Raw genomic sequence first — 23044 nt, forward strand, 5'->3', positions numbered from 1 at the left:
TGAGGGCGACGGGTCAGATTAGCCCAGTGGCTGGTTCCTGCAGGCATTTTGGGGGGTACACTTGCCGCTGCCATGTACCCTAGAGCCCCCAAGATAGGGTAGATTCAGCAGCCTGCCACTTTCTAAACAAAATTCCCAGCAAGAGGACTGGGGTTCTCGTCCCCACTCCAGCAGAGTAGGGGCAGGTCATTGCTGCTGAGAGCAGTGACCTCCGGGCCTTGCTGGACCAAGGCCCTGGTCCTCCTGGGTCTCCACATCTCATTGGTCTGCCTTCCGGCTAACAGGAGCCCCAGTCCTTTGGCGGCTGCAGCCACCCCAAGCCTCAAGGCCACAGCCGGCCTGTGGGCCACCAAAGGGAGGCAAGGAGCCTTCCGGTCCTTGAGTGAATACACAGGATGCTCCCAAACAGGAGAAAAGCTGTGCCCCATTGTAACCGTGGGAAGGAGCGACAGAGCCGGCAGTCAGGGGTCAGAGAAAGTGGAAGGGAGAGACAGCACGGCGGGTGCTCAGATGTAACTGGGTTAGTGCCTGAGGGGCACCGGGCTTGTCTCTTAAAGTGACAGAGGCAGCAGTGAGCGGATGAGAAGCCAAGGTGGGGAGAACGGGGCTTTGGCCTCAGGCAGACCTGGGCTGGCCTGCAAGCTCCATACTCATGTGCCCTGTGACCTGGGGCAAGACACTTGGCCTTTCTGAACCTGTCTCCTTATGTCTAAAGTGGAGGAAATAGGAGATGAGCCAAAGCCAAGTTCAAGTGTCCGGCATAGTGCCCGACGGGGAGACAGAACTCCGGGTACAGAAAGGAAACAGCATGAGTTTGCTTCTACTGCAGCAGAGCCAGTGGGACCTAAGTTATATTCTCCACCTGCACCAATGAACCAAGCATGCCTCTTTGTGGCTTACCAGGTGGCTTGTCCCCATCACCATTTGCCAGACACGCAATCTGTGCCTCCCTGCCTGGTAGAGCCGCTCAGAAAACGTGTGTGTTCAATAATTTGATGCATTGAGAAAGTCTTGCGTTGAAGGAACATGACGGGACTCCTTCTGTAACCTTTAAATGCCCGTGTTTGCTGCCATTACCCAGACCCTCCTCCCTACTCTCATTTCTCTGTTGGCTAAATCAGAATGTTCTAGCATGAGCTGGGGCTGATAACCTCCCCTGGAAGAAAGGAGGCATAGCTCTCACGTCCTGGGAAAGTGGCCTCCCGTTCTTTCCACCTGACCTTCGAGGTTGGGAAGTGCAGGTGTCAAGCTGTCAGGTTTTCTCTAACGGAGGACGGAGGGCCGGAGTAGGGGGGGCGCCACCCGGGAGAGGGATGCGGTTACTCCCCACCCCACCGTGCACTCCACACCCGAATGGCCTTCAGGGAGGCCCGAAGAGTTGGGAGACACAGGTTCTGGCCCGGCTCTGCAGTAAGCAGCTTATGCCAGGGCAAGAGACCTGGAGCCTCTAGGCACCCTGGCATACTCACCTGCAAAATGGGGGTAGGAGGACCCAGTGCGTGAGCATATTTTCCGCCGCATAGTAGGTGCTCCTCAACTGTGCGCTCTTTCTCCGCAGCAATAAAAGCAGGCCTTGCACGCGGGTGCTTCTGTGTCCTGGCCACGCCTGTGTGAAATTGCTCTGGAGCCCCCAGGTGAGCTAAGCACCTGGAGCAGGGCCTGGTGTGCCATAAACACGTTAGCACTCGCTGCCCCTCTCATTATTAATATTCATCCTGCCAGGAAGCCCGGGTCCACACTGAACGTCCGCCCTTGTCCCCTTATCCCCTCCTGGGTGGGTAGGGAGTAGGTGCTCTGGGGAGGGAACCATGAGGAGAAAACCCTGTGGACGCGGGAAGTGCTTCCCTGTGGTGGCCTCATGTACAAACAGGGGGCTTTCACGGTAGTCCCAGCAAACCTGACCCTGACCAGCCTAGGAAGGCAGCCGAAACCCAGCAGTGCTCACTGCAGAACGGGGAGGCCTTGCAGTCTGAGGAGAGCAAATTCCAGAAACCCAGTAAAATCCTAATTGCGAGCACTAGCTTCTGCCACCTCTTTTGTTCCGAAGCTTGGAACACCCTCCTGCCTGGCCCTGGCCACCCCCCCGGAGCCCCCAGCTCTGGCAGATCCAGTCCAGGACCTACTCGTACCCAGGGACTCCAGGGTGGACATTGTTACAGCGTATCTAGATGTTAATAAGAAAGGACACGTATGCAGTTTGCCTCTTAGGGAGGCTGGACCTGACCTTAAAGTCTGCAGCCTCTGTTGGCCTGAGGCCTCCTCTACCTCCTCACTCAGGGAGCCTCCCCGAGCTGGCTCCCCTCCCAGAGATGAGGCGTCACACCCTGTGCTGGGGCCGTGGGTCTCCCAGGCCCCTCTGACTGCAAGCTCCTCCGGGGTTGGCCTCACGGCTCCCATGCCAGCTGCTCATAGGTGCAGGCGACTCTGGGAAGTCAGGCTGCTTTTCTGGCTCTCAGACACCACCCCCAGGGCCACAAGCCCGGGGCAAGGTCAGCCGGACAGCCCTCAGGGCCTGGACACCGACTGCTGAGGGCACCTCCTACCCCGTCTAAGAGCTCATCTTGGAGGCCAGAGCCCTTTGGAGTGGGCCCACCTGGCCCAGGCTGCACGTTATGCCCCTGCACTGCCTGGGTCTGCCCCTTGCCCGCCAGTGAAGTACAGCTTTGAGGAAACCAGGGAGGGCTCACCCCTGCCACACGTGAGCCACAGAAAGAAAGTACAGGGCCGAGATTTGAAGGACCGGTGAGTCAGGCCACATTCTTGGGCAGGAAGACAAAACACTGTAAGGATGTTAGGCTTCTCCACACTCCTAGAGCTTTCATGCAAGTACAATTCAACTCCCAAAGGGAAGCCACAAAGTGATTTTTAAAATTCATCTGGACTAGTACAGGGCAAGATTGTCAATAAATACACTGAAAGCGAAGAGCGATGAGGAAGGGCTCTAATCCCACCTGTTCAATCCTAATGTGGAATAAGGAAATCCAAACAGCACGGTGCTTATATGAAAGGAAGGTGGTGTAGCTCATCGGAAAATTTAAGAAGCCCCCCGCCCCCGCATCTCTTGCAGTAATTCACTGTGTGACAAAGGCAGTGCCTCACAGGAATGAGGGGAGGGGGAGAGTAGCTAGTTTGTGTCCAGCTACGTAGAGGAGACCCACTGAGGTTTCCTATCTGCCGGGGAAGGTGGACAACTACGGGGGCGGGGGAGTCAGATCACAACAAATGGAATCCAAGGCATGTCAGTTCTTTGAAAGGATAACTGCCTAAGCTTTGAAGTGACAATCAATCAATCAGTAAATAACCAAAGATCAACAAATTCAACTTAAAAAACTAAAAACTTCTGTTCACAGAAGAAAAAAAACCCTCAAAAGTCAAAAACAGACTTTAGACAATTACGGTAACAGATGCACGTCTTCTAATGGGCATGGGAAATATTGAATATTTAACCTCAATTGTTATGAAAGAAATGCAGGTTTTGACGAGGGGACAATCTGCACTTACAAAATTAGTAAAAATAAAGAGTAATGATAGCGGGGGTGGGGCGGGGACGGACCACTGCAACTCTGTAGATGGCTAAAAACGTGACGCCACCCTTTGGGGATATCATTTGCAAAATATTTGGAGAACCCTAGAGTCTTATCCTCTGACCCAGTAACGCCACTTTGGGGAAATTTGTCCTAAAGGAAAAGTCTCCAAATGGTTGTCCAGCTGGTTCCACTGAGCCTGTCCAGGGCCTCTGGGGAGCCCACTGGGGACTCTGGGCCCCCCCCTTGTCCTACCCCCAGCAGTTCCTTTTTGTCTGTTTATACCCATAATGTGTGAGCATGAGCAGTAAGATTCCATTTAGCCAAAGATTTCCGGGGCTATAAAAAACGCTTTGAGGGCTTCCCTGGTGGCGCAGTGGTTGAGAGTCCGCCTGCCGATGCAGGGGACACGGGTTCGTGCCCCGGTCCGGGAAGATCCCACATGCCGCTGAGCGGCTGGGCCCGTGAGCCAAAAAAAAAAAAAAAAAAGCTTTGAAATCCATTCGTCTAAAAGAGCACAGAGGGCTGTCTGGAAAGATGTTCGTTGGGTACAGCCTAAATGTCTCCCCCGTGAGGGAGACGTTGAATAAATGAGAGTGTATCTGTTGGATGAAAGAGTACAAACACATAAGTTGCAGAGATGCACAACTTGGAAACACGGTTATGATAAAATATTTGGGGACCAACACATACGCCCTGATTAAAACTAAAATGACAGCTGTGCGGGGGCCGAGCCTGGAGTGCACAGGGGACAGTGAGATCGGGGGCGTGGTTAGGGTAAAGGCCTGTGAGCAGCTAGAGATCTCTGTTCTAATTGTTGTGGTAGTAAGGCCACAAATGACATTTCTTGAGGTTAAAAAAAATAAAAGTTGGCAGACACCCTTCTGTTCAGGCAAGTGTCCGCCGTTACACGCAGGACGCCCTTGAGTCAGTACAGACCATGGCCCATCCAAACAGTTCGTTCCTGGGTGAACCCTTTGAAATCGCCATTTTTATGGTTCAAAAATGGCTGAGGGCTTCCCTGGTGGCGCAGTGGTTGAGAGTCCGCCTGCCGATGCAGGGGACACGGGTTCGTGCCCCGGTCCGGGAAGATCCCACATGCGGCTGGGCCCGTGAGCCATGGCCTCTGAGCCTGCGCGTCCGGAGCCTGTGCTCCGCAACGGGAGAGGCCACAACAGTGAGAGGCCCGCGTACCGCAAAAAAAAAAAAAAAAAAAAAATGGCTGAACATCGGTAACTTCATACAGTTCCTGGTTCGAGCGATTCTTTTGACTCTTAGCCCCAAGTGCAGGAAGAACTTGAACTTACGTTGTGCCCAGCCCAATGGAGATGCATGCCTCCCTCCAAGGAACGTGCCGAAACTCAAGGACAGATAGGAGTGCAGAGTGGTAGTCTCTCTGACTGTCTGTCTGTCTCTGCAGGCCCTGATCCTCCATCAGCTGGGCCGCTACAGTCTGGCCGAGAAGATCCTCCGGGACGCAGTGCAGGTGAACTCCACGGCCCACGAGGTCTGGAACGGACTGGGTGAGGTCCTGCAAGCTCAGGGCAACGACGCGGCGGCCACTGAGTGCTTCCTGACGGCCTTGGAGCTGGAGGCCAGCAGCCCTGCGGTGCCCTTCACCATCATCCCCCGCGTGCTCTGAGCAGCGCCCCAGCCTCACTGCTGCCCAGGCCAAGGGGGCCCCGCCTGGGCGCTGAGGGTCGAGTGTGCGCACGAAGGCCCTGGATGAATGTGCGACTGGCCACAGTGGACTAAACAAACCAACCCCGATCATCGCTCTCTACGTGCATTTCTGTTGTCGTTTCCGCCAGCCCAATGATAGTTTCTGAATCTACTGACATTGTTCAAAATGGATCATGTGCCATATTTTGTTAGCTGACATCTAAGTTTTAAGTAAAATGATCATGGAGTTAATCTGCAAATGTAGAAAAATATATTCAAAGTTAAAATTCAGTGGCAGAACAGATTATTTTTATCAGAGCTCTAAAGAAAACTGTTCTCTCCCCACCATCACCACTCCTGCCCTACCCCTGGCCCAGAAACCAAATGTGAATTTTCTGTTTTCCGCCTCAGTACTCGTCCAAGCCAGGACACCAGCCGACAATTTCTTGGTTTTGTTGTCAGTAATTGTACCATGTGATAAATTACTGCCCTCACTTAGAACAAAGCCTGAGTCCAAGAATATTTATATTTTACCAATATAGGCCTGTTACAAGAGAAGGAAATATGAGTTATTTAAGTTTAACTTTTTTATGTGAATTCAGAGTTTATTTATCGATGGAAATATGTACAAAGAAGCTTCAAATGGAATATTTACCGACATTCCTTATACATGACAGACACTTGGCTAAATGGAAAGATGAAGTTAATAATAAAATGATTTTTAAATGGACCCATGGCTTGTGTTGTTCGTGAAAGCCCACAGACCCGAGAGAGGTTAGGACTCAGTTCCTGGGGTGGGGAGCTTTCGGCGCCTGGGGGCCACCCTGGACAGGTCAGCCCTCGGAACTAGGAGGTCCAGCCCTGATTTTAGTGTGGGAATTCACCTTTCCCAGCTCTCCCCATGTTGCCTGGGATTGGAGCATGTGACTGAGGCCTGGCCAGTTAACATCTCGCATTCACTTCTACGGAGGATGGGGAATGAACATGTGACCTGAAATGGTCCAATGAGAGTGGGAGCTGCAAGGAAAGGGTCTCTCCTGAGGGACTTAAACCTGAGAGGTGAGGCTGGAACTGCAGTAGCCCTCCTGCCACCGTGAGGAGAGGGCATGTAGAGGTTTGGGGGCCAGATGTGAAGTCAGAGAGAACTTGAGCAGGCCTCTCTAATCCCCCAGAGCTGCTTGGCTGAGCAGCTGTGGGGTGACCCCACCCTGCCAGGACCCAGGGAAGTGTGGAGAGCCTGAGCTCTGATCGTAGGCACCCTAAGTCTCAATCCCCCTCCCCCTAAGCTAGGCACAACCTCCCTGACTCACTAGGCAGGCAAGTGAGGGGGCAGCTGATGTCTGGAGAGAGACTGAAGGTAAGAGCTCACCGCAGGCAGAGCAGGTAGGCATCCCAACTTTAGCACTGGCCCTGCTGGGCAGCACCTGGAGCTGCGGGTGGTCATAAGTCATGGAATTTGCAACGTGAGACACTGGCAGGAAAGGACAGGTGCTCAGAGGGGCAGCAGCTAGCCCTGGCTGGAGGGTCAGGGCCAGCCTGCCGTCCTGCACAGCACTGCGGGAAGAGACCCTCCCAGGTCAGGACCGGGAAGGCAGGAGGCCAGGGCCACCCAAGGATAATAGTCTAGGTATCATACCAGCCACTCTCTCCCAGGCTGGCTGTGTGCCAGGGCCTTGCCTTGGAAAGTCCTGCGCACGTCAGCCTGTGCAGGGGCGCTGGTGATGGCTGCTGTCTGCCTGTCCACCATCTGTCCCCTCCGTAGTGTCCCATCTCCCTTGGGAGAACTCAGTCTCCACCCATATGGCTCAAGGATGAGCACATGGGCCCGGCCTTTTCGTCCAGAACTCTACAGCCCCCAAGCTTAGTGACTGGTTCGGGTTTAGACATGTGGCCCAAACTTGGCCAATGGGAGGCCCCTCTAGCACTTGTGTTATGGAAATATTAGAAAAAATCTCTTTCTACTGGGTTTGACATCCTGATAGGACGCCAGCCTGGGGATGCGGGTGGCCATTTGGCACCACGTGGGATGGCCTGCCTGAGAATGATGCCAACTCAGGAAAAGAGTGAGGAGGTAGAAAGACTGGGTCCCAGGGTCATGGCTGGAACACGAAAGCTCCAGCTCCCCGCCCCAGTTGGAAGGGAATGGGAGGGCAGGTGGGCCAGGGAGGGGAGGACGAAGTGAGGGGAGAGGGGATGCCCTTCTTTAAAGGGAGCCAGCCCTCCTCCCCACCACCAGCAGCGGGGAAGCGTCTTGGGGACAGGGCCAGGTTGGGGCCAGGGCCAGGTTGGGGCCTGGGCCAGGTCCCAGGTTCACTCTCAGGACCAGGGAGGGCTGTGAGCTCAGGATCTCCCCAGGTGGGAACCAAGGCCTCCTTCCCCTGGACCCCTTACCTGTTCATGGCCCGAGAGAGGGCCTGTGCGTGTCCCTGTCTGTGACCGCATGGAACAGCCCCCAGAGTCCTCCGGATGGTCACTCTGAGCTCCTCTGTGGTCACATGACCATCCTTGGATGCCCCATCCCATCTGCCCCCCGGAAGTCCTGCCCTTAGCCAGGCACCCATCTCACACACTCTGGAGATCTTCGCCCTCCACCCTGTCTGCTCTGGGCACATCGGGCAGCCTCTCACTCCCACCTCAGCCGTGGCCCCAGCCCAGCGGCCCCTCCTCAGCTCCCCCGGCATCACCGGCGCGGGGTAAGATGGCAGGCTCGGCTGAAGGCTTGGGGGCAGCAGAGGGCGTTCTGAGGCAGAGCCAGCCACTCCGTGCCCTGCCGTGTCCCTCTTCCACGCCCTCCTGGCCTCTCCCACAGGGAGCCTCTGGCTGCACAGTGCCTCCTCCTTCACCTCCACCTAACTCCTTCCTGCCCTCTCCCCCTCCCCCCACCCCCTCTACCTCTCATGTCCAACTGGGGGGCACCAAGTGAGTTGTAGAATTGGCAGTAGCCCGCTCAGTCCTCTTCTGGTTCCTCTCCCTCCCGCCTGCTCTGGAAGCAACCACAGAGGGGACCACAAGCTCCTGAGGCCGTGTTCAAGTCCTGTCCAGGGGCAGACAGGCAGTGGGCAGACCGTGCCAGGCTGTGAGGACCCCAGCCCCCTTCCCCCCCAATACACACAAGCGGATGGCTGGTCCCCAGGAGACTGACCCTCAGAACTGCCACCAGCCTTCCTCCCACTCGAGGTCAGCTCATTTCCTGCTGCCTCCTCCCACTCCACGGCCAGATGGGACCAGGAAAAGGACATCCTGCAAATGTCTCAGGCAGGCAGGGGCTCCTCCAGAAGGTCTTTGGGGGCTAGGCCGAGACCCCCCACCCCCACCCCGCCCCGCCAAGGCCATACCCTGGGGGACCCATTCCAGCTCTGTGCCTGCCGGGGGGTGACCCTGAATCACTGTCCCTCTCTGGGGACAGGCCCCCCTGCCAGCCTGCCCTCCCAGCTGAGACATGAGTCAGCAGGCAGCTGTAGCGGGTGTGCGGTGCCAGGAAGGGGCCACCACCCCATGGGGCCACCGCGAGGGGCCTGGGAGCCAGGTTGCCGCTGGACTCCTCCTGGATGCTCAGGCCCAGAGTGACGCTGGCTACGGGGGGTGGCAGGCAGGTCGTGGGGTACCTTCTGCCCGTCCGCCTGGAGCAGCAGCTCCAGCTGGGCCACCCAGAGCCTCCAGGGCCCTCCCTGCCTCCCCCGTCTTCTACTGGTTGACCCCTGGCCCCCTGAGGACAATAGGCTTTCCTGGTGACCACTGGGCTGTGGGTCACACAGATCTGGCTGGAATCCCAGCTCTGCCCGGTCACGTCACCGCCAGTGGAGAAGGGCCTCCAGCTCCTGTCTCAACGTAGGGGTGACATTTCCCCTCACACCGCCGTCGGGCCTGTTAATACAGCCTCGATGAAGCACGGGACCTGGGCCCCGGGTGCGCTGCAGGGACGCCCCTCTTCCTCCCCTGCCTGGAGTGAGGCGAGTCCCTGGGGAGACAGGCCGCTCCCTCCTCCCTCTTCCCACACAGAACTGTTTGCTGCCACACGGCGATTCCCACCGCGCTTCATTCGCTCTCTGCCTGGAGGAGGAGATGAGACGCCTGGGCCGGGGGCCTCCTGCCCACCGCGCCAGGACAGCAGGGGCGCAGCTGGTGGCCTCCCTCACCTTTGCCTCCTCGGCCCCCGGGTCCAGGAGAGGGGGAGAGCCAGCCCTGCCCACACGCGCCGTGAAGCTCACGGCTGCAGCTGGCTGAAGCAGGGCCTGTGCCCAAGGGCTCGGGCCGTGGGGCCGGCCAGCCGGGCTTTGAATCCGGGCCTGGATGCTCCTTCTCTGAGGAACCTTGTGGTGGGGGGACGGGGGAGCCGTCACTAGTCCTGAGTCTCAGCTTCCTCATCTGTCCAATGGGCAGAACAAGATCACTGCAAAGATTCAGAGTGTGTGTAACATAAGCACAGCGCTCAACAGGTACCTGTGCTCCGTTGATGGTACCCGTGTTAGCATGACTTTCACCACCACTGTGCTTATCATTACCCTCCGGTGAGAGCCGAGCCTGGCCCTCCCATGCAGCACCCCCAAGGCCATGGTGGGAAGGAGGGGATTCCAGCCTGAGCTTCAGCCCCAGCCCCCAGCCCCACTGCCCCTCAGCAGCACCCGGGAAGGTACAGCTGCCGGGAAGGCGGACCCCCACGCCCCAGATCCCCCTTTGTTAGCTACCAGGTTCTGAGCACCTCCTATGGCCTTAGGTGGTCACAGTCTAGGTGGGGACTGGAGAGACAGCAAACAGAGCAGTAAATAAATAATTACTGGATAGATGGCAGTGCTGGGAGCAAGTTTTAAGTAATGGGTGGACGGCTACTTTAGATGTGGTGGCCAGGGGACACTTCTGTGAGGCAGTGACACTGAGTGATGGGAAGGCCCCCCACCATGGAGAGAGGTAGGAGTCTGGGCTTCTCTGCCTAAAAGAGGATCATGTACAGACTTCCTGAGGGAAAACCATGGCCAAGAAGCCTGTGGTTCTGCCACTTTTTACTCTAGATGCCTGGGCCCGGCAGTGTGCAAAAGGGGGCCCATCCTCTAATTGTCAGCAAGGAACTGACAATCTGACCATGTGAAGATGAAAAAGCGTTCTCTAAACTGAAAAGATGTGGCCCATTTTAAATCCTCTCAAGGTTGTTTTTTTTTAACATGGTTGGTCAAAGCTTACTAAATTAGTTTTTACAAATATTTTCATTTGCCAATCGTGGTCTTTAAAACAATAATATTCATTAAGCAATCAGATGGAACTCAAAACCCACACGACTTTTCAGTACAGTATTTTGAATCTTCTGGCTTTCAACTTCATGAAGAATTTTTACAAACTTCATTTTCTCGTATTTAACATCTTGAACCTGGGCAGCTCCTGTCTGCCCTGGCAGGTGCACGTGGCTCTCTGTGGAAATGAAGTTGCTTCACCCATAACTCTGCCTTTTTAAAAATAACAAGCAGCTCTCTCTCTCTCTCTCTCTCTCTCTCTCTCTCTCTCTCTCTCTCTCTCTCTGTGTGCGTGTGTGTGTGTGTGTGTGTGATTATAAAATACATGCTCACTGTGTTAGTTTCCTATTGCTGCCGTAGTCAATGGCCACTTAGTGGCTTAACACACGTTTATTCTCTTAGAATTTTGAAGTCAGACGTCTGCAGTGGATCTTAAGGGGCAAAAGTCAAAGTGTTGGCAGGGATGTGTTCCTTCTGGGGGCTTGAGGGGAGAATCCGTTCCTTGCTGTTTCCAGCTTCTAGAGGCTGCCCACATCCCTTGGTTTGCGGCACCTTCCTCCATCCTCAAAGCCAGCAGTGAATCGCGCTGACCTTTGATCTTCCTCATCATAGTGCCTGCTCCAACCCTGACTTCCACCTCCCTCTTTCCCAGGTTAGGACCTTATGATTACTTTGGGCCCAAGTGCATAATCCAGGATCACCTCCCCATCTCAATATCCTTAACATAATCACTTCTGCAAAGTTCCTCTTGCTCTGTAAGGTGACAAATTCACAGGCGTGGACATCTTGTGGGTGGCGGGTGCATTTTTCTGCTGACCACTCCCACCACACACAGTTTCAGGAATACAAAGGTAAAGGTCATTACATTCTACCATCTAGTGTTAACTTTCTCATCATTCTGGCCTATTGTCTTCCAGCAATTTCCTGTGAGTATATATATTTTTGAATGATAACTGCATTTTATTTTTTTAATTTTCATTTTATATTGGAGTGTAGTTGCTTTACAATGTTGTGCTAGTTTCAGGTGTACAGCAAAGTGATTCAGTTATAGGTATACATGTATCTATTCTTTTTCAGATGCTTTTCCCATATCGGTTATTACAGAGTATTGAGTAGAGTTCCCTGTGCTGTATAGGAGGCCCATGTTAATTATCCATTTTATATATAGTAGTGTGTATATGTTAATCCCAACCTCCTAATTTATCCCTCCTCCCCCCACCTTTCCCCTTTGGTAACCATAAGTCTGTTTCTGTTTTGTAAATAAGTTCATTTGTAGAGTGTATATTTTTAATAAAGTAAAATCATACTATATGTAACACTTTATACACAATTTCACTTAATCTTCCCCTTGTCATTAAACTCCATGAACAATTAAAGACAGCCTAACCTTCCACCACATGGATGCCCTGTCAAATATTTAACCCTTATTATTATTATTTAACCCTGGTCCTTATTATCAGCCATTTAAGTTGTCTTACCCTGTCACACCACATACAACGGAATAATTAATGCTAGCTCACATTGATTGAGCACTTACTGTGCACCAAGTACTGTTCTAAAAGATCTACATACATCTAAAAGACGTATGAATTCATCTAACCCTTATGACAACTCTATGAGCTGGATGCTATTACTACAGATACTGGTACAGTTGCGGGATGAAGTTTTCTTCAGAAGATGAAGAAACTTGCCCACGGTTGGGTGATTCCGTGGTAGCTTCAAAACCAGGTCACCAGACTCCAGAATCCACACTCTTAGCCCCTCACATACACATTTTCTCCAGCATCTCTGATTATCTATCTTAGGATAGACTTCCAGGAGGAATGTTAGTTTGTGCAGGAACCACACTACACACTTTCTGTGGATTGTCTCACTTAACCCTCACGATTCTATGAGGTGGTCTATAAACTGAACAGAGCCCACGTGGGTGGCTCTAGTTGCTAGATGCTGTCTGACCGCTCTGTGTGGAGACCAATCGCTAGCAGCACGGAGGGCTATCGGCTCCTCCCTCACAAGCTCACCTTGCCAGCTGGTGCCCCAATGCATGTGAGGCATAGACAGAGGGTACCATCAGGAAGCAGGCGCCAAAGCAGATACGCGGTCTGGGCCGGGTGGGGCTCCCAGTCTCTGGCATCTCAGGCACTGAGAAGCTCTCCCATGAGAAGTCTGCTAGGGCAGGTGCAACAGGATTCTGATGGTGGGATTCAGCTTCCCTTCTGGTCCGATCAGGCAACAAAATCCTCAAAGGCATCTGGACACAGAATTAGATGGAGGTTTGGTCCCAGGTGCTCCAGCAGGGGTAGAGGTTACTGGGCTCGTTAGAGGTACCCATACAATATTGCTAACCAGTCCGCCCTGATTGTGGATTGACGCACACTTTAACACCACTAATTTCACCAAAAAAAAAAGCATTTCTCAAATCTACCCTCATTTTATAGATGGGAAAATGGAGACTCAGGGTGATAAAGTGACTCATGGAAGAGCATAAGCTGTATTCCATCCAGGATCCATCTGATTCCATGGTCCATCCGTGACCTCCCTGTGGGAACCAGGGCGAAAACCATTAACACTTTTAATGCCCTTGATCCAGTTTATACTCACACCGTAGGCTGTGACTGTGTCTGCTCACTATGGGGACCCTGACCACTTGGCAGGTTGTTCGTAGCCAGCTGAAACCCCGAATCCAGCCTTTCTGTTGTGTGGCCAGCTTGGGGGGCATTCCAGGCTCACATCAGGGTAGTGTGGGGTGGTCTGCCCTTTGGCATCACCCATTCTTGCTTCCCTGGTTTGTGCAGGTACCTGGGAGGCACAGGTGTCCTGCATGGCTGTCTGCGTTGTCCTTAGAGAAACCTTATCACAGACAGAAGTCCTTATCATTCAATCACCATGTGCCCAACTCGTCTACCAATAGACATCTACTCTGGGCCAGGACATCCTTCCAGACCTCTGCCCTATCCAGTGCCCCAAGACCACTTCCGACTGTAGTGTGATCATAAGTGAGTCACCTCCCTCTCTGGGCCTCGGTTTCCTCATCTGTTAAAAGGATAGGAAAGAGTTTGAATGAATGATCCCTGATCCTTTGTAACTTTAAACATTGCTGAGTTTAGGGATAATTGGACCCTCTCCCTGTGGGACAGTGGAAGGGCTGGGGATTAAGGGAAGTATCAGTGTGAAGTGCCTGACATAGAAGATGCTCAAATCAAAGTGAGGCTTGAGAAGCTTAAACACTCAAGTGTGGGCTGGAATTAGCAGCTCCTTTCTGAAGAGTAGAGTTTGGAAAGAGGAAAACTAATAACACTACAGTGGAGAAACCTGGCAGGAGAAACCTAGAGATTAGGTCGACATCACCAGTGGTTAGTCATGTGGATGGCATGTACCCTGATAGGATGGGATGAGAAGGCTCTTCACCCCTGTGGGCTTCTTCCCCAAAACCCAGTCATGAGAAAACACCAGAAAAACCTGAATTGAGGAACTTTCTACAAAATACCTGACAATACTCCTCAAAACTGTCAAGGAAATTCTAAAAAACTGACCCGAGCTGGAGAAGCCTATGGAGACGTGACAATAGCATGTGGTGTGGGGATCCAGGCACAGGAAAGGGACATGGGTGTGATGGATTGGTGACATCTAAATAAAGTTTAATAGCAATATACCAATGCTGGTTTCTTAGTTGCGACACATATACCAGATAACAGAAGGGAGTAATATTAGTAGAAACTGGGTGAGGGGATATCTGCGTATCTATGTTATCTTTGCAACTTTTCAGCAAATCTAAAACTATCCCCAAATTAAAAGTTTATTTAAGAAGGAAGTGCGATTTGGGCCAACAATCACGTGAAAAGACAGTCAACATCATTAGTCATGAGGGAAATGCAAATCAAAACCACAGTGAGATACCACTTCACACCCACTAGGGTGTCTATAATCAAAAAGACAGACAATAACAAGTGTTGGCATGAATGTGGTGATACTGGAGGCCTTGGGTATTGCTGGTGGGAATGTAACATGGTGCAGCCACCTGGGAAAACAGCTTGGCGGTTTCTTAAAAAGTTAAACATCGAGTTACCCAGGAATTCCCCTCCTGTGTATTTACCAAAAAGGAAATATCTGTCCACACAAAGACTTGTCCATGAAGGTTCAGAGCTGCTTTATTCATAATAGCCAAAAACTGGAAACAGCTCAAATAGCCATCAACAGATGAATGGAGAAACAAATTGTGGTCCATTCACATAATGGGATAGTCCTGGCAATAAAATAGATAACTAATGAGAATCACTGTACAGCACAGGGAACGCTACTCAGTGCTCTGTGGTGACCTAAATGGGAAGGAAATCCAGAAAAGAGGGGATATATGTATACGTATAGCTGATTCACTTTACTACACAGCAGAAACTAACACAACGTTGTAAAGCAACTATACGCCAATTAAAAAAAAAAAAAAAGGAATGGACTATTGATACACACAACAACATGGATGGATTTCAACGTAATGATGATGAGTTCAAGGAGCCAGTCGAAAAAAGAGAGCAGACTGTATGATTCCATTTACAGAAAATTCTAGAAGATGAAAACAAATCAGTTACAGAAAGCAGACTTGTGGTTCCCGGGAGCAGGAGGGAACTGAGGAGGGTGGAGGGGGTCAGGTGGGTGGGGTTACAAAGAGGATAAGGAAAGTTTGGGGGATGATGAGTCTGTTCACTGCCTGCATTGTGGTGCTGGCTTCAGGAGTTTAAACCTAGGTCATACCAAGTTGTACTATTTACATATGTACAGTTTATCATTTGTCAATTATACCCCAATAAAGCTGGTTTTTTAAAACAAAAATAGAGTCACAGATGTAGAAAACAAACTTATGGTTACTGGGGGGGAAAACCAGGGTGTGGGGGGGAGGAGGGATAAATTGGGAGATTGGGATTGACATATACACACTGCTCCATATAAAATAGATACAGCACAGGGAACTCTTCTCAATACCCTGTAATGGCCTATACGAGGAAGGAATCTACAAAAGAGTGGATATATGTATATGTATAACTGATTCACTTTGCTGTATCAGCTATACTCCAGTAAAATTTATTTTGTAAAAGCTGTTTTTTTAAGTGAAGACTGAAAATGGGGACAAAGGCCACATGGCTTAAGTCTTCCCAGCTGTAATTTGGGGTGATCGTGTGTGCCCCAGAGCCCCTGAAAGCCCAGGATGAAGAGGGGCCGAGGTGAGCCCTGCCCTGGCCCAAGGGCCCGAGCACCTAACTCCAGGCTGGGCAGCTGCAGGCCCCTGGTGGTATGAGGACCCTCCCGAAGGAGGGGGAGTCCACTTACCCTCTCTGTTTTTTCTTCCTGAAGAAATGCTACATGTGCTTTGGGAATTTTTCAACACAATTGTCTAAAAATAGCCTGGGCCACCACAGCCCGATTCCTTTTTAGGAAGGGTTTCGGCAGCCCAGCCTGTCCTGGCTACCGGCTCAGGAAGTGGAGGCTCGGCCAGGCAGGGCCCAGGGCAGAGGCTGTGGTCTGGGGTCACGGAGATCCTTCCCTCGCTCAGGCCAGGCCCACCTCCTCTCTCCCACTTCTGGGAGCACAGGGCACAGCCAGGCAGCTACCTCCTCATCATCGCTGCTCCCTATGCCGGGCCCACGGCCCCAGTGCACCTCCACCCCCTGCTACAGTGCCCTGCGTAGCTTCTCTGTGCCTTGGTTTTCCCATCTGGGAAACAGAGTGCCCTGCTATCTTGTCCTGCTCACTCTAGGGCTGGGCTGTGCTCGCTGGGCTGAGGGTATGGATGGCTCTTGGAAACAGTGCACATCTGCTCTTTTCTGTGGTGGAGTGGACAGGGCAGGCTTGAGAAGGCTGGGCTCCGGCCAAGGGTGCAGCCAGACCAGGCACTGAGCCCTAGCACCCCCGATTTCCTGGGGGCGCAGGCCTGTGCTCCCCCCAGGCTGTGAGGGTTATGGATATGATGTATGAAGACCCTGGCTGGGCTGTGGTGCCCAGACCTGCTGGCTTCATTCCATGATGGATAACCCTCACACCAAACCAAGGAGACTGCTACTCATATTACACCCTATTATGGATGGAGTTATACCCCTCCAAATTCACACGTTGAAGTCCTAACCCCCAGTACCTCAGAATGCAACTGTATTTAGAGACAAGGGCTTTAAAGGAATGGAAAACTTATATGAGGTCATATGGGTGGACACTGATCCAATAAGACTGGGGGAGATTGGGAGACAAGAAGAGGAGATTAGGACTCAGGCACGCACAAAGGGATGCCCATGTGAGGAACCAGGGAGAAGGCGGCCGTCTACAAGCCAAGGAGAGAGGCCTCAGAGGAAACCACCTCTGCCAACACCTTGATCTTAGACTGCCAGCTCCAGACCTGTAAGAAAACAAATTTGTTTAAGCCCCCGGTCTGTGGTACTTTGTCATGGCAGCCTGCGCAGACTAGTAGATGCCCCATCACACGTGAAAAGGCCGAGGCTTTGAAAAGGTTAAGAAACGTATGTGGGGTCACATAGCTGGTGAGCAGCTGGGGGCAGGATTTGAAGCCTGGGCCGTCTGTCCCCCCAAGCTCTTTCCACCAAGTTCTCTGGAAGGAAGAGCGGTTCTCTCTGACCCCGAGCAAGCTCGGGCGGTGAAGGGCTTCGTCATCGGTGAGGTCACGGGTAATGGGCCTACCAATCTGCCTCTCCCCAGCCACAGCCCCAGGAACCCCACTGGTGGTGAGGGGCAGAAGGGACAGTGCGATGCATGCAGGAGACTCAGCTTCCCCAACCTGCGTGCAGCTGCTCGGCTGACCAGGGTGGAGCCGAGCCTATAGCTCCCAGTGCCCTTTCCCCTGCCACCTCCTTCTGGTCCTCAGTCCTGTGGGGTCCAGGCTCTGCCCCTGCCCAGGGACCCCATCAGGACGGGGCCTCCTGCACAGCTGTTCACAACTTGCCCCAGGAGGATGGATGGCAGGTGAGCCAGGAGCTCTGCTCAAGAACACCAGGCACACAGTCCAAGGACAGAGAAAGGTGTATTGTAGAATTTGGACCCTGCACCTGCAGCCAGAAGGAGTGACAGAGGGGACCGGGAAAGAGTCTGGGCTTGGATCTGGCAGGTCTAGGGGGAACGCCACCGCCCTGCTATGCTGTGGGCAAAATACATAATGGCCCTCAGTTTCCTCATCTATAAAATGGGGGGATGTTTCCTGGACAGTTGGAAGGATTAACGAAGGCACCCTTTTTTTCCCCTTCCCCTTCCTTCTCCTCCCCTTTCCTCCCTCCCCTTCTGTTACAGAATTGAGGGCTACATGCTCACAGGCTATGGTACATACAGAGACACACACCAAGGCACACACACCCCTGCTACACACTCCTGCTCGCACGCTAGGCATGCAGCAGGCACACACACACACCCTTAAAGCACTTAGGGATGAGCGGGCTGGGCTGTGACTCCCCATCACCCAGCTTCCCGTCTCCTCTCAGCCATCGGGCCTGCCTCCCCTAGGGCTGCTGTTGCCCTGGCAACCAACTTGGGCTCAGGATCTGGAGCCAAAGGACTAGCTCCCCCCATTATCCAGTGTGGAGAGGGGTATCTCTCTTTGAGACCCAGTTACACCTGGTTTTACAGAGAGGTCGGGAGGGCAGAGGGTGGTGTGGAGCCCGCCTGTGGCTGCAAGAAGAGATAGGACTGGGCTGGGGATGGAGGAGGCCTTCCCTGCCCTAGCGCCCCTCCAGGAACGTGAAGCTCCCTTGGGGGACAGGTGATGGAGGCAGACTCTCAGAGAAGAAGCTCCAGAGACCGGGAAAGGCCTGTGGCTGGGAGAGAGAGGAAGCCATGGCAAGAGCCTGGGCAATCTCTCTGGTCACCTCCATGCCCAGCCGGGACCAGGCACCTGGAGGAAGCCACACCGACCGCAGCCCCTGTGTCCTTCAGCCAATGGCTCCTCCTTCCACTACCCCGGCTGGGTTTCCCTGGGAGGGGTTTCCCCTACGCTCTGCTCTTCTGTTCCTTTCAAGGGTCCTAACTGGCCCCTGCATCCTCACGGATATCCCCGCCTGTCCTTCCTCTCGAGCAGAGGGCCTTCGGATTAACAGAGGTTAATCGTTTGCGCTTAGGCTGCACTAACCACTCTTTTAAGTGCTTGACCTCGGCCCCTTCCATTTCTTCCGTGGGGTCTCAGCCAGAGCGCCCTGTTGCTGTGACTGCCTAGTCTGCGTGCATCTCGATGCAGTGCCTCATCCGCTAGGCGCCTACCATGCACCAGGCACCCTGCAGAAGGTGCCCTTGCACCCTTCCCACCTGGCCCACGGGTTCGGGGAGGGAGGGTAGGGAATGGAGGATTATGTCAGCTTCCCTCAGCCCCCATCAGAGGCCACGGCCACAGACACTGGAGTCAGACGCCCTGGGTTTGTGTCCTAACCCCGCCGTGTGTCAGCTGTGTGACCTTGGGTCTGTCCCTTGCTATCCCAACTAACTCATCTGTAAATGGGAGGGTAATAAATGTGCCTAATTTATCAGTTTGTTGTAAAAATAACTATGATCATGTACTGAAAGCTCAGAGCGCTAGGCCCCAAGTGCAGTAAGTACCAAATAAGCATCGGCTATTTAGTTCTGGGGATGTCCTTGGAGGTCCAGTGTTTAAGACTCCGCCCTTCCACTGCATGGGGCACGGGTTCAATCCCTGGCCGGGGAACTAAGATCCCGCATGCCACGCGGCACGGCCAAAAAAAAAGTATCAGCTATTTAGTCCAGCAGGATGCAGGGAGAACCAGGAGATGTGTATTCTAGCCCCCGTCCCATGAGAATGCTTGCTCTGGGCCTGTTTCTCCAGCTGAGAAAGAGACTCTTGAGGGCCACTCTCTTTACCGCTGTGATGTCTTCTATGGACCAGGTTGTGATGTCAGGCAGGTCATCGCTCCCAGACCTCAGTTGGTCACCTGTCCTGTGAGAGGCTCAGGCCGGTGCTGTCCCCCCTCAAACACGCTTGTGAGCTGTGGGAAACAGCAGAGCCCTCAGGCGGCCCTCCTCACTGGGGCCTGCTCTATGCTAGGTGCGGGGTGGCTGTCCCCAAGGGGCTGGCCTCTTGCTCAAGGCCTCATCAGAATGAAGCTGGGCTCCCCAGCTGGGTTGCAAGGCCCGGCCATAAGCACCCTCTCTGCCTCACTCTGTACCCACCCCCCACCCCGCCCCCAGAAGCTCTCCCCCAGTTCCTGGGAGAGGGTCAGTGGCCTCGGTGTGTGACAGTGGTTGGCTTCATCCTGTCAGAAGAGCAATTTTTCCCCTCCTTGTCTGTACTTTCTTTTAATGACTTTTTGGCTCAGGGCCCAAGCTGGATCAAAGCCTCCCTGGGGGAAGGACAGCAGAGCAGTGTGTTTGTTGTGAGAAAATCATGGAACTGAGGCCTGTGGCCCGGGGGCTGGAAGTGTTGGGTGGGCCCAGGAGGTGGGAATGCCCTGAGCTCTAGGTGGAAGGGAAGAATCTCCTACCAGAGATGCAGAAAAGGAGGCGAGGACAGGCAGCAAGGGGGAGGGGAAAGGCGCCCTTCAGGGTAAGGTGAGAGCAAGAGGGTTTCCCAGTCACGTTGTCTTGACTGGGCAACGTCTGGGCCAGCGCTTAAGGTCCTAGTGGACCCCTGTCTTCAGGTCAACCTGAAAGATCTGCTCCAACAAGGAGGAGGGTGAGGGTGGGGCAAGGAGCCTGGGATCATCTCTGTAAGCTTCTGACATCCTTCACCTGGCCTCTCTTTCACACAAGGTCCCCACCCCTGCCCCCCAGGCTGGCTCAGCTGGAGAAGCCTGGGAAACACCCCTTGTTTTGGGGGTCTTGGCATCAAAGGAGAGGGAAGCTCTTCTCAGGAGCAGCTGCACGCACCAAAGCCGGCCCTGAAAGGTGCCAGAGGGGGAAATGTCAGGGGCCTAGAAAACACACCTGCTGGTGGCAGCCTGGAGCAGCCCAGCAGGGTGAGGCCAGGGCAGGTGGTAAACAGGAGGGAGGCGGCTCATCCCCTGGGAGCTGTTACCGATGCTGCTGTTGATGTTGTTTTGGAGAAGGGAGCAGGAGGTCCCAGCGCCCCAGGAGCTAGAGGGAGTCGGCACACGGAGCAGCCCTGCCGGAGCCTGGGAGTCTGCGAGAGCGTATGTAACTGCGCTGTGTGACGGTGTGCACACGCCCCTGCACACGCACCCCTATACGTACTCCCCTGCACACACACCCCTGCACACACACCCTGCACACACACGCCTGCAACACACCCCTGCATACACACCCTGTATACACACCCTGCACACACACGCCTGCAACACACCCCTGCGTACACACCCTATACACACACCCCTGCACACATACCCCTGCACACACATGCCTGCAACACACCCTGCGTACACACCCTGTACACACACCCTGCACACACACACCACATGCAGTCCTCCGATGCCCAAAGCACTGTGTGAGGCCACATGGTAGAGCAGAAAATCTGGTTCAAGTCCCAGCTTCCCCACTTCTCAGCTCATGACTTTGCCACATCACTTAGCCTCTCTGAGCCTCAGCCTCCCCATCTGCCAAGTGGAGCCAGAACTCTTGCCCTAACTGCGTCATCTTGACACCTGACATGTTAATTGCCAGTTTAGTTAGTCGTCATCATCCTCTGAGTTTAATTAAGGAAACTGAGTCTCCCGAGGTTAGGTTAGGGGCATGCCCCAGGGCCGGGCCGAGTCACAAGACCTGGACGTGAATTGCATCCCGACTCTAGAGGTCACGTGTACGTATACTTCACACATCCATCATCCATCCGCAAGTACCCATGTGAGTAAGCGACCGCGTACACACGCAGCACATGCACCCATGCCATGGTGATAATGGCCACCATGCTAGGCGCGTCACATACGCTCACAGTGAGCAAGTCACACCTCACTGCCTCCCTGATGTGTTTGGCTGCAAGTATCAGAATCCAGCTAAACCACAAGTGCATTAATTCCTTATTTAAAAAGAATCCTGGGGCTTCCCTGGTGGCGCAGTGGTTAAGTCCACCTGCCAATGCAGGGGACAGGGGTTTGATCCCTGGTCTGGGAATTTCCCACATGCCACGGAGCAACTAAGCCCGTGCACCACAACTACTGAGCCTGCGCGCCTAGAGCCCGTGCTCCGCAACAAGAGAAGCCACTGCAGTGAGAAGCCAGCACACTGCAAGGAGGAGTAGCCCCTGCTCCCTACAGCTAGAGAAAGCCCATGTGCAGCAACAAAGACCCAATGCAGCCAAAAATAAATAAAAATAAAAATAAAATTTTTAAAAAACAGAGTACATGTCACAGAGTAACCATCACCACAATCAATTTAAAAATAAATAAATAAAAATAAAAAGAATCCTGGGCATAGGGGGCTTCAGGGTGATTTGGCGGTTTGGTGAGGTCATCAGGAACCCAAGGTCTTTCCATATCTCTGCCCACCATCCTCAGTGTTAACCTGGTGTCACATGGTTGCAGGATGGCTGCTGCAGCTCTAGACATCAGGCCTGAGTTCCATCACGAGAAAAGAGCAAAAGTGGCTTAAGAACTCTCCTTTTATACCTGTCCCTTTTATGAAGGAGAAAAAGCTCTCCCAGATGTCTCCCCAGCTCCCCCTCCACCCAACAGACTTTTCCTTATATTTCATTGCCTGGGACTGAATCAGTGGCCACCTAGAGCTGCAAGGGAGCCTGGAAAGAGAGAATCTGGAAAAAGGACACAGGACCGTCAATGGGGCAAGATTCGTCCCGTGGGCCTGGACACTGCTGTTTTGAACAAAACTGGGATCTGGATGGCCAGGAAGAGGAGAGGGAGGGCCTGTTAAAATGTCTGCCACTTGTGCACATGTGACCATGAGCTCCATCCTCCAGGGGGCAATGTGATGATAGAGGACACAGGAGGTACAGGGGTTTGAACTCCCTGGGGAGGGGAGGAAGGGACCCCCAAATCCCAGTGCAGCTGTGCCTCCAAAGATAGCAAGCCCAGCCAGAAACAGGCCTGCTGAAGACAGCCAGCTGGCTAGAAGCAGGGGGACCACTTACCGGGTTGTGCCCACCCCAGGCCCCAGAATCTTGATCATAGTATCCTGTGTCCCCCAAACCCAGACGTCTAGAGCTGCAGTGCTCAGCCTTTATTTCTTCGTACCGTGACACACCGGATGGTGTTCCCGCGGGGTCCCACCCCCACCAGCCCTCACCAAAACATCTGCCTGCCTGTGTGCGATGGTGTCTCTGGGTAGCCTGGAATCCCCTTTAACTGTGAACAAATAGGAAGTTATTTAGAAGCTCAGATGCTTTAGTGTGGCCCCTCTCCTTGGACCCCGTTACCCCAGGGACCAGTCAGTGCTGAGAAGCCCTGAGATGGCATGCAGCAAATAAAGATGATTTATCAAGGGATGGCTGGCTGTCAGGCACCTTCTGAAATAAAGTTCACATGTCTGCCCTGCAGTTAACAAAGCCTAAGGATGGGGAGCCTGACAATGGGGCTTGGTATGATCAGGGTCCAGTCTTTCCTCTCTGAGGACCAGTGACAGTCCTCTTCTTGGAGACATGGCCCTGTTCTGATGTTATCCCAATGCCTCCTCTTTGGGGTTTTGCTGACTCCATGAGCTCTCGTCCAGGACATGGGGTCTGGGAAGGGGCCCTTCCTGAGG

General features: G+C 53.4%; 1 protein-coding gene across 3 annotated transcripts in view; it reads left to right on the forward strand.

The window, feature by feature from the left end:
* TTC7B (tetratricopeptide repeat domain 7B) overlaps nucleotides 1-5166 on the forward strand; it is a 238998-nt gene extending 233832 nt beyond the window's left edge. For all 3 annotated transcript variants that reach the window (XM_065871941.1, XM_065871942.1, XM_065871943.1), the window contains one exon: nucleotides 4945-5166. In XM_065871941.1, the coding sequence (XP_065728013.1) occupies nucleotides 4945-5166 (222 nt within the window). The remainder of the gene's footprint in view (nucleotides 1-4944) is intronic.
* Nucleotides 5167-23044: the final 17878 nt, after the last annotated feature.

The sequence above is a fragment of the Phocoena phocoena genome, chromosome 2, assembly GCF_963924675.1.
Source record: "Phocoena phocoena chromosome 2, mPhoPho1.1, whole genome shotgun sequence".
Classification (NCBI taxonomy): Eukaryota; Metazoa; Chordata; class Mammalia; order Artiodactyla; family Phocoenidae; genus Phocoena; species Phocoena phocoena.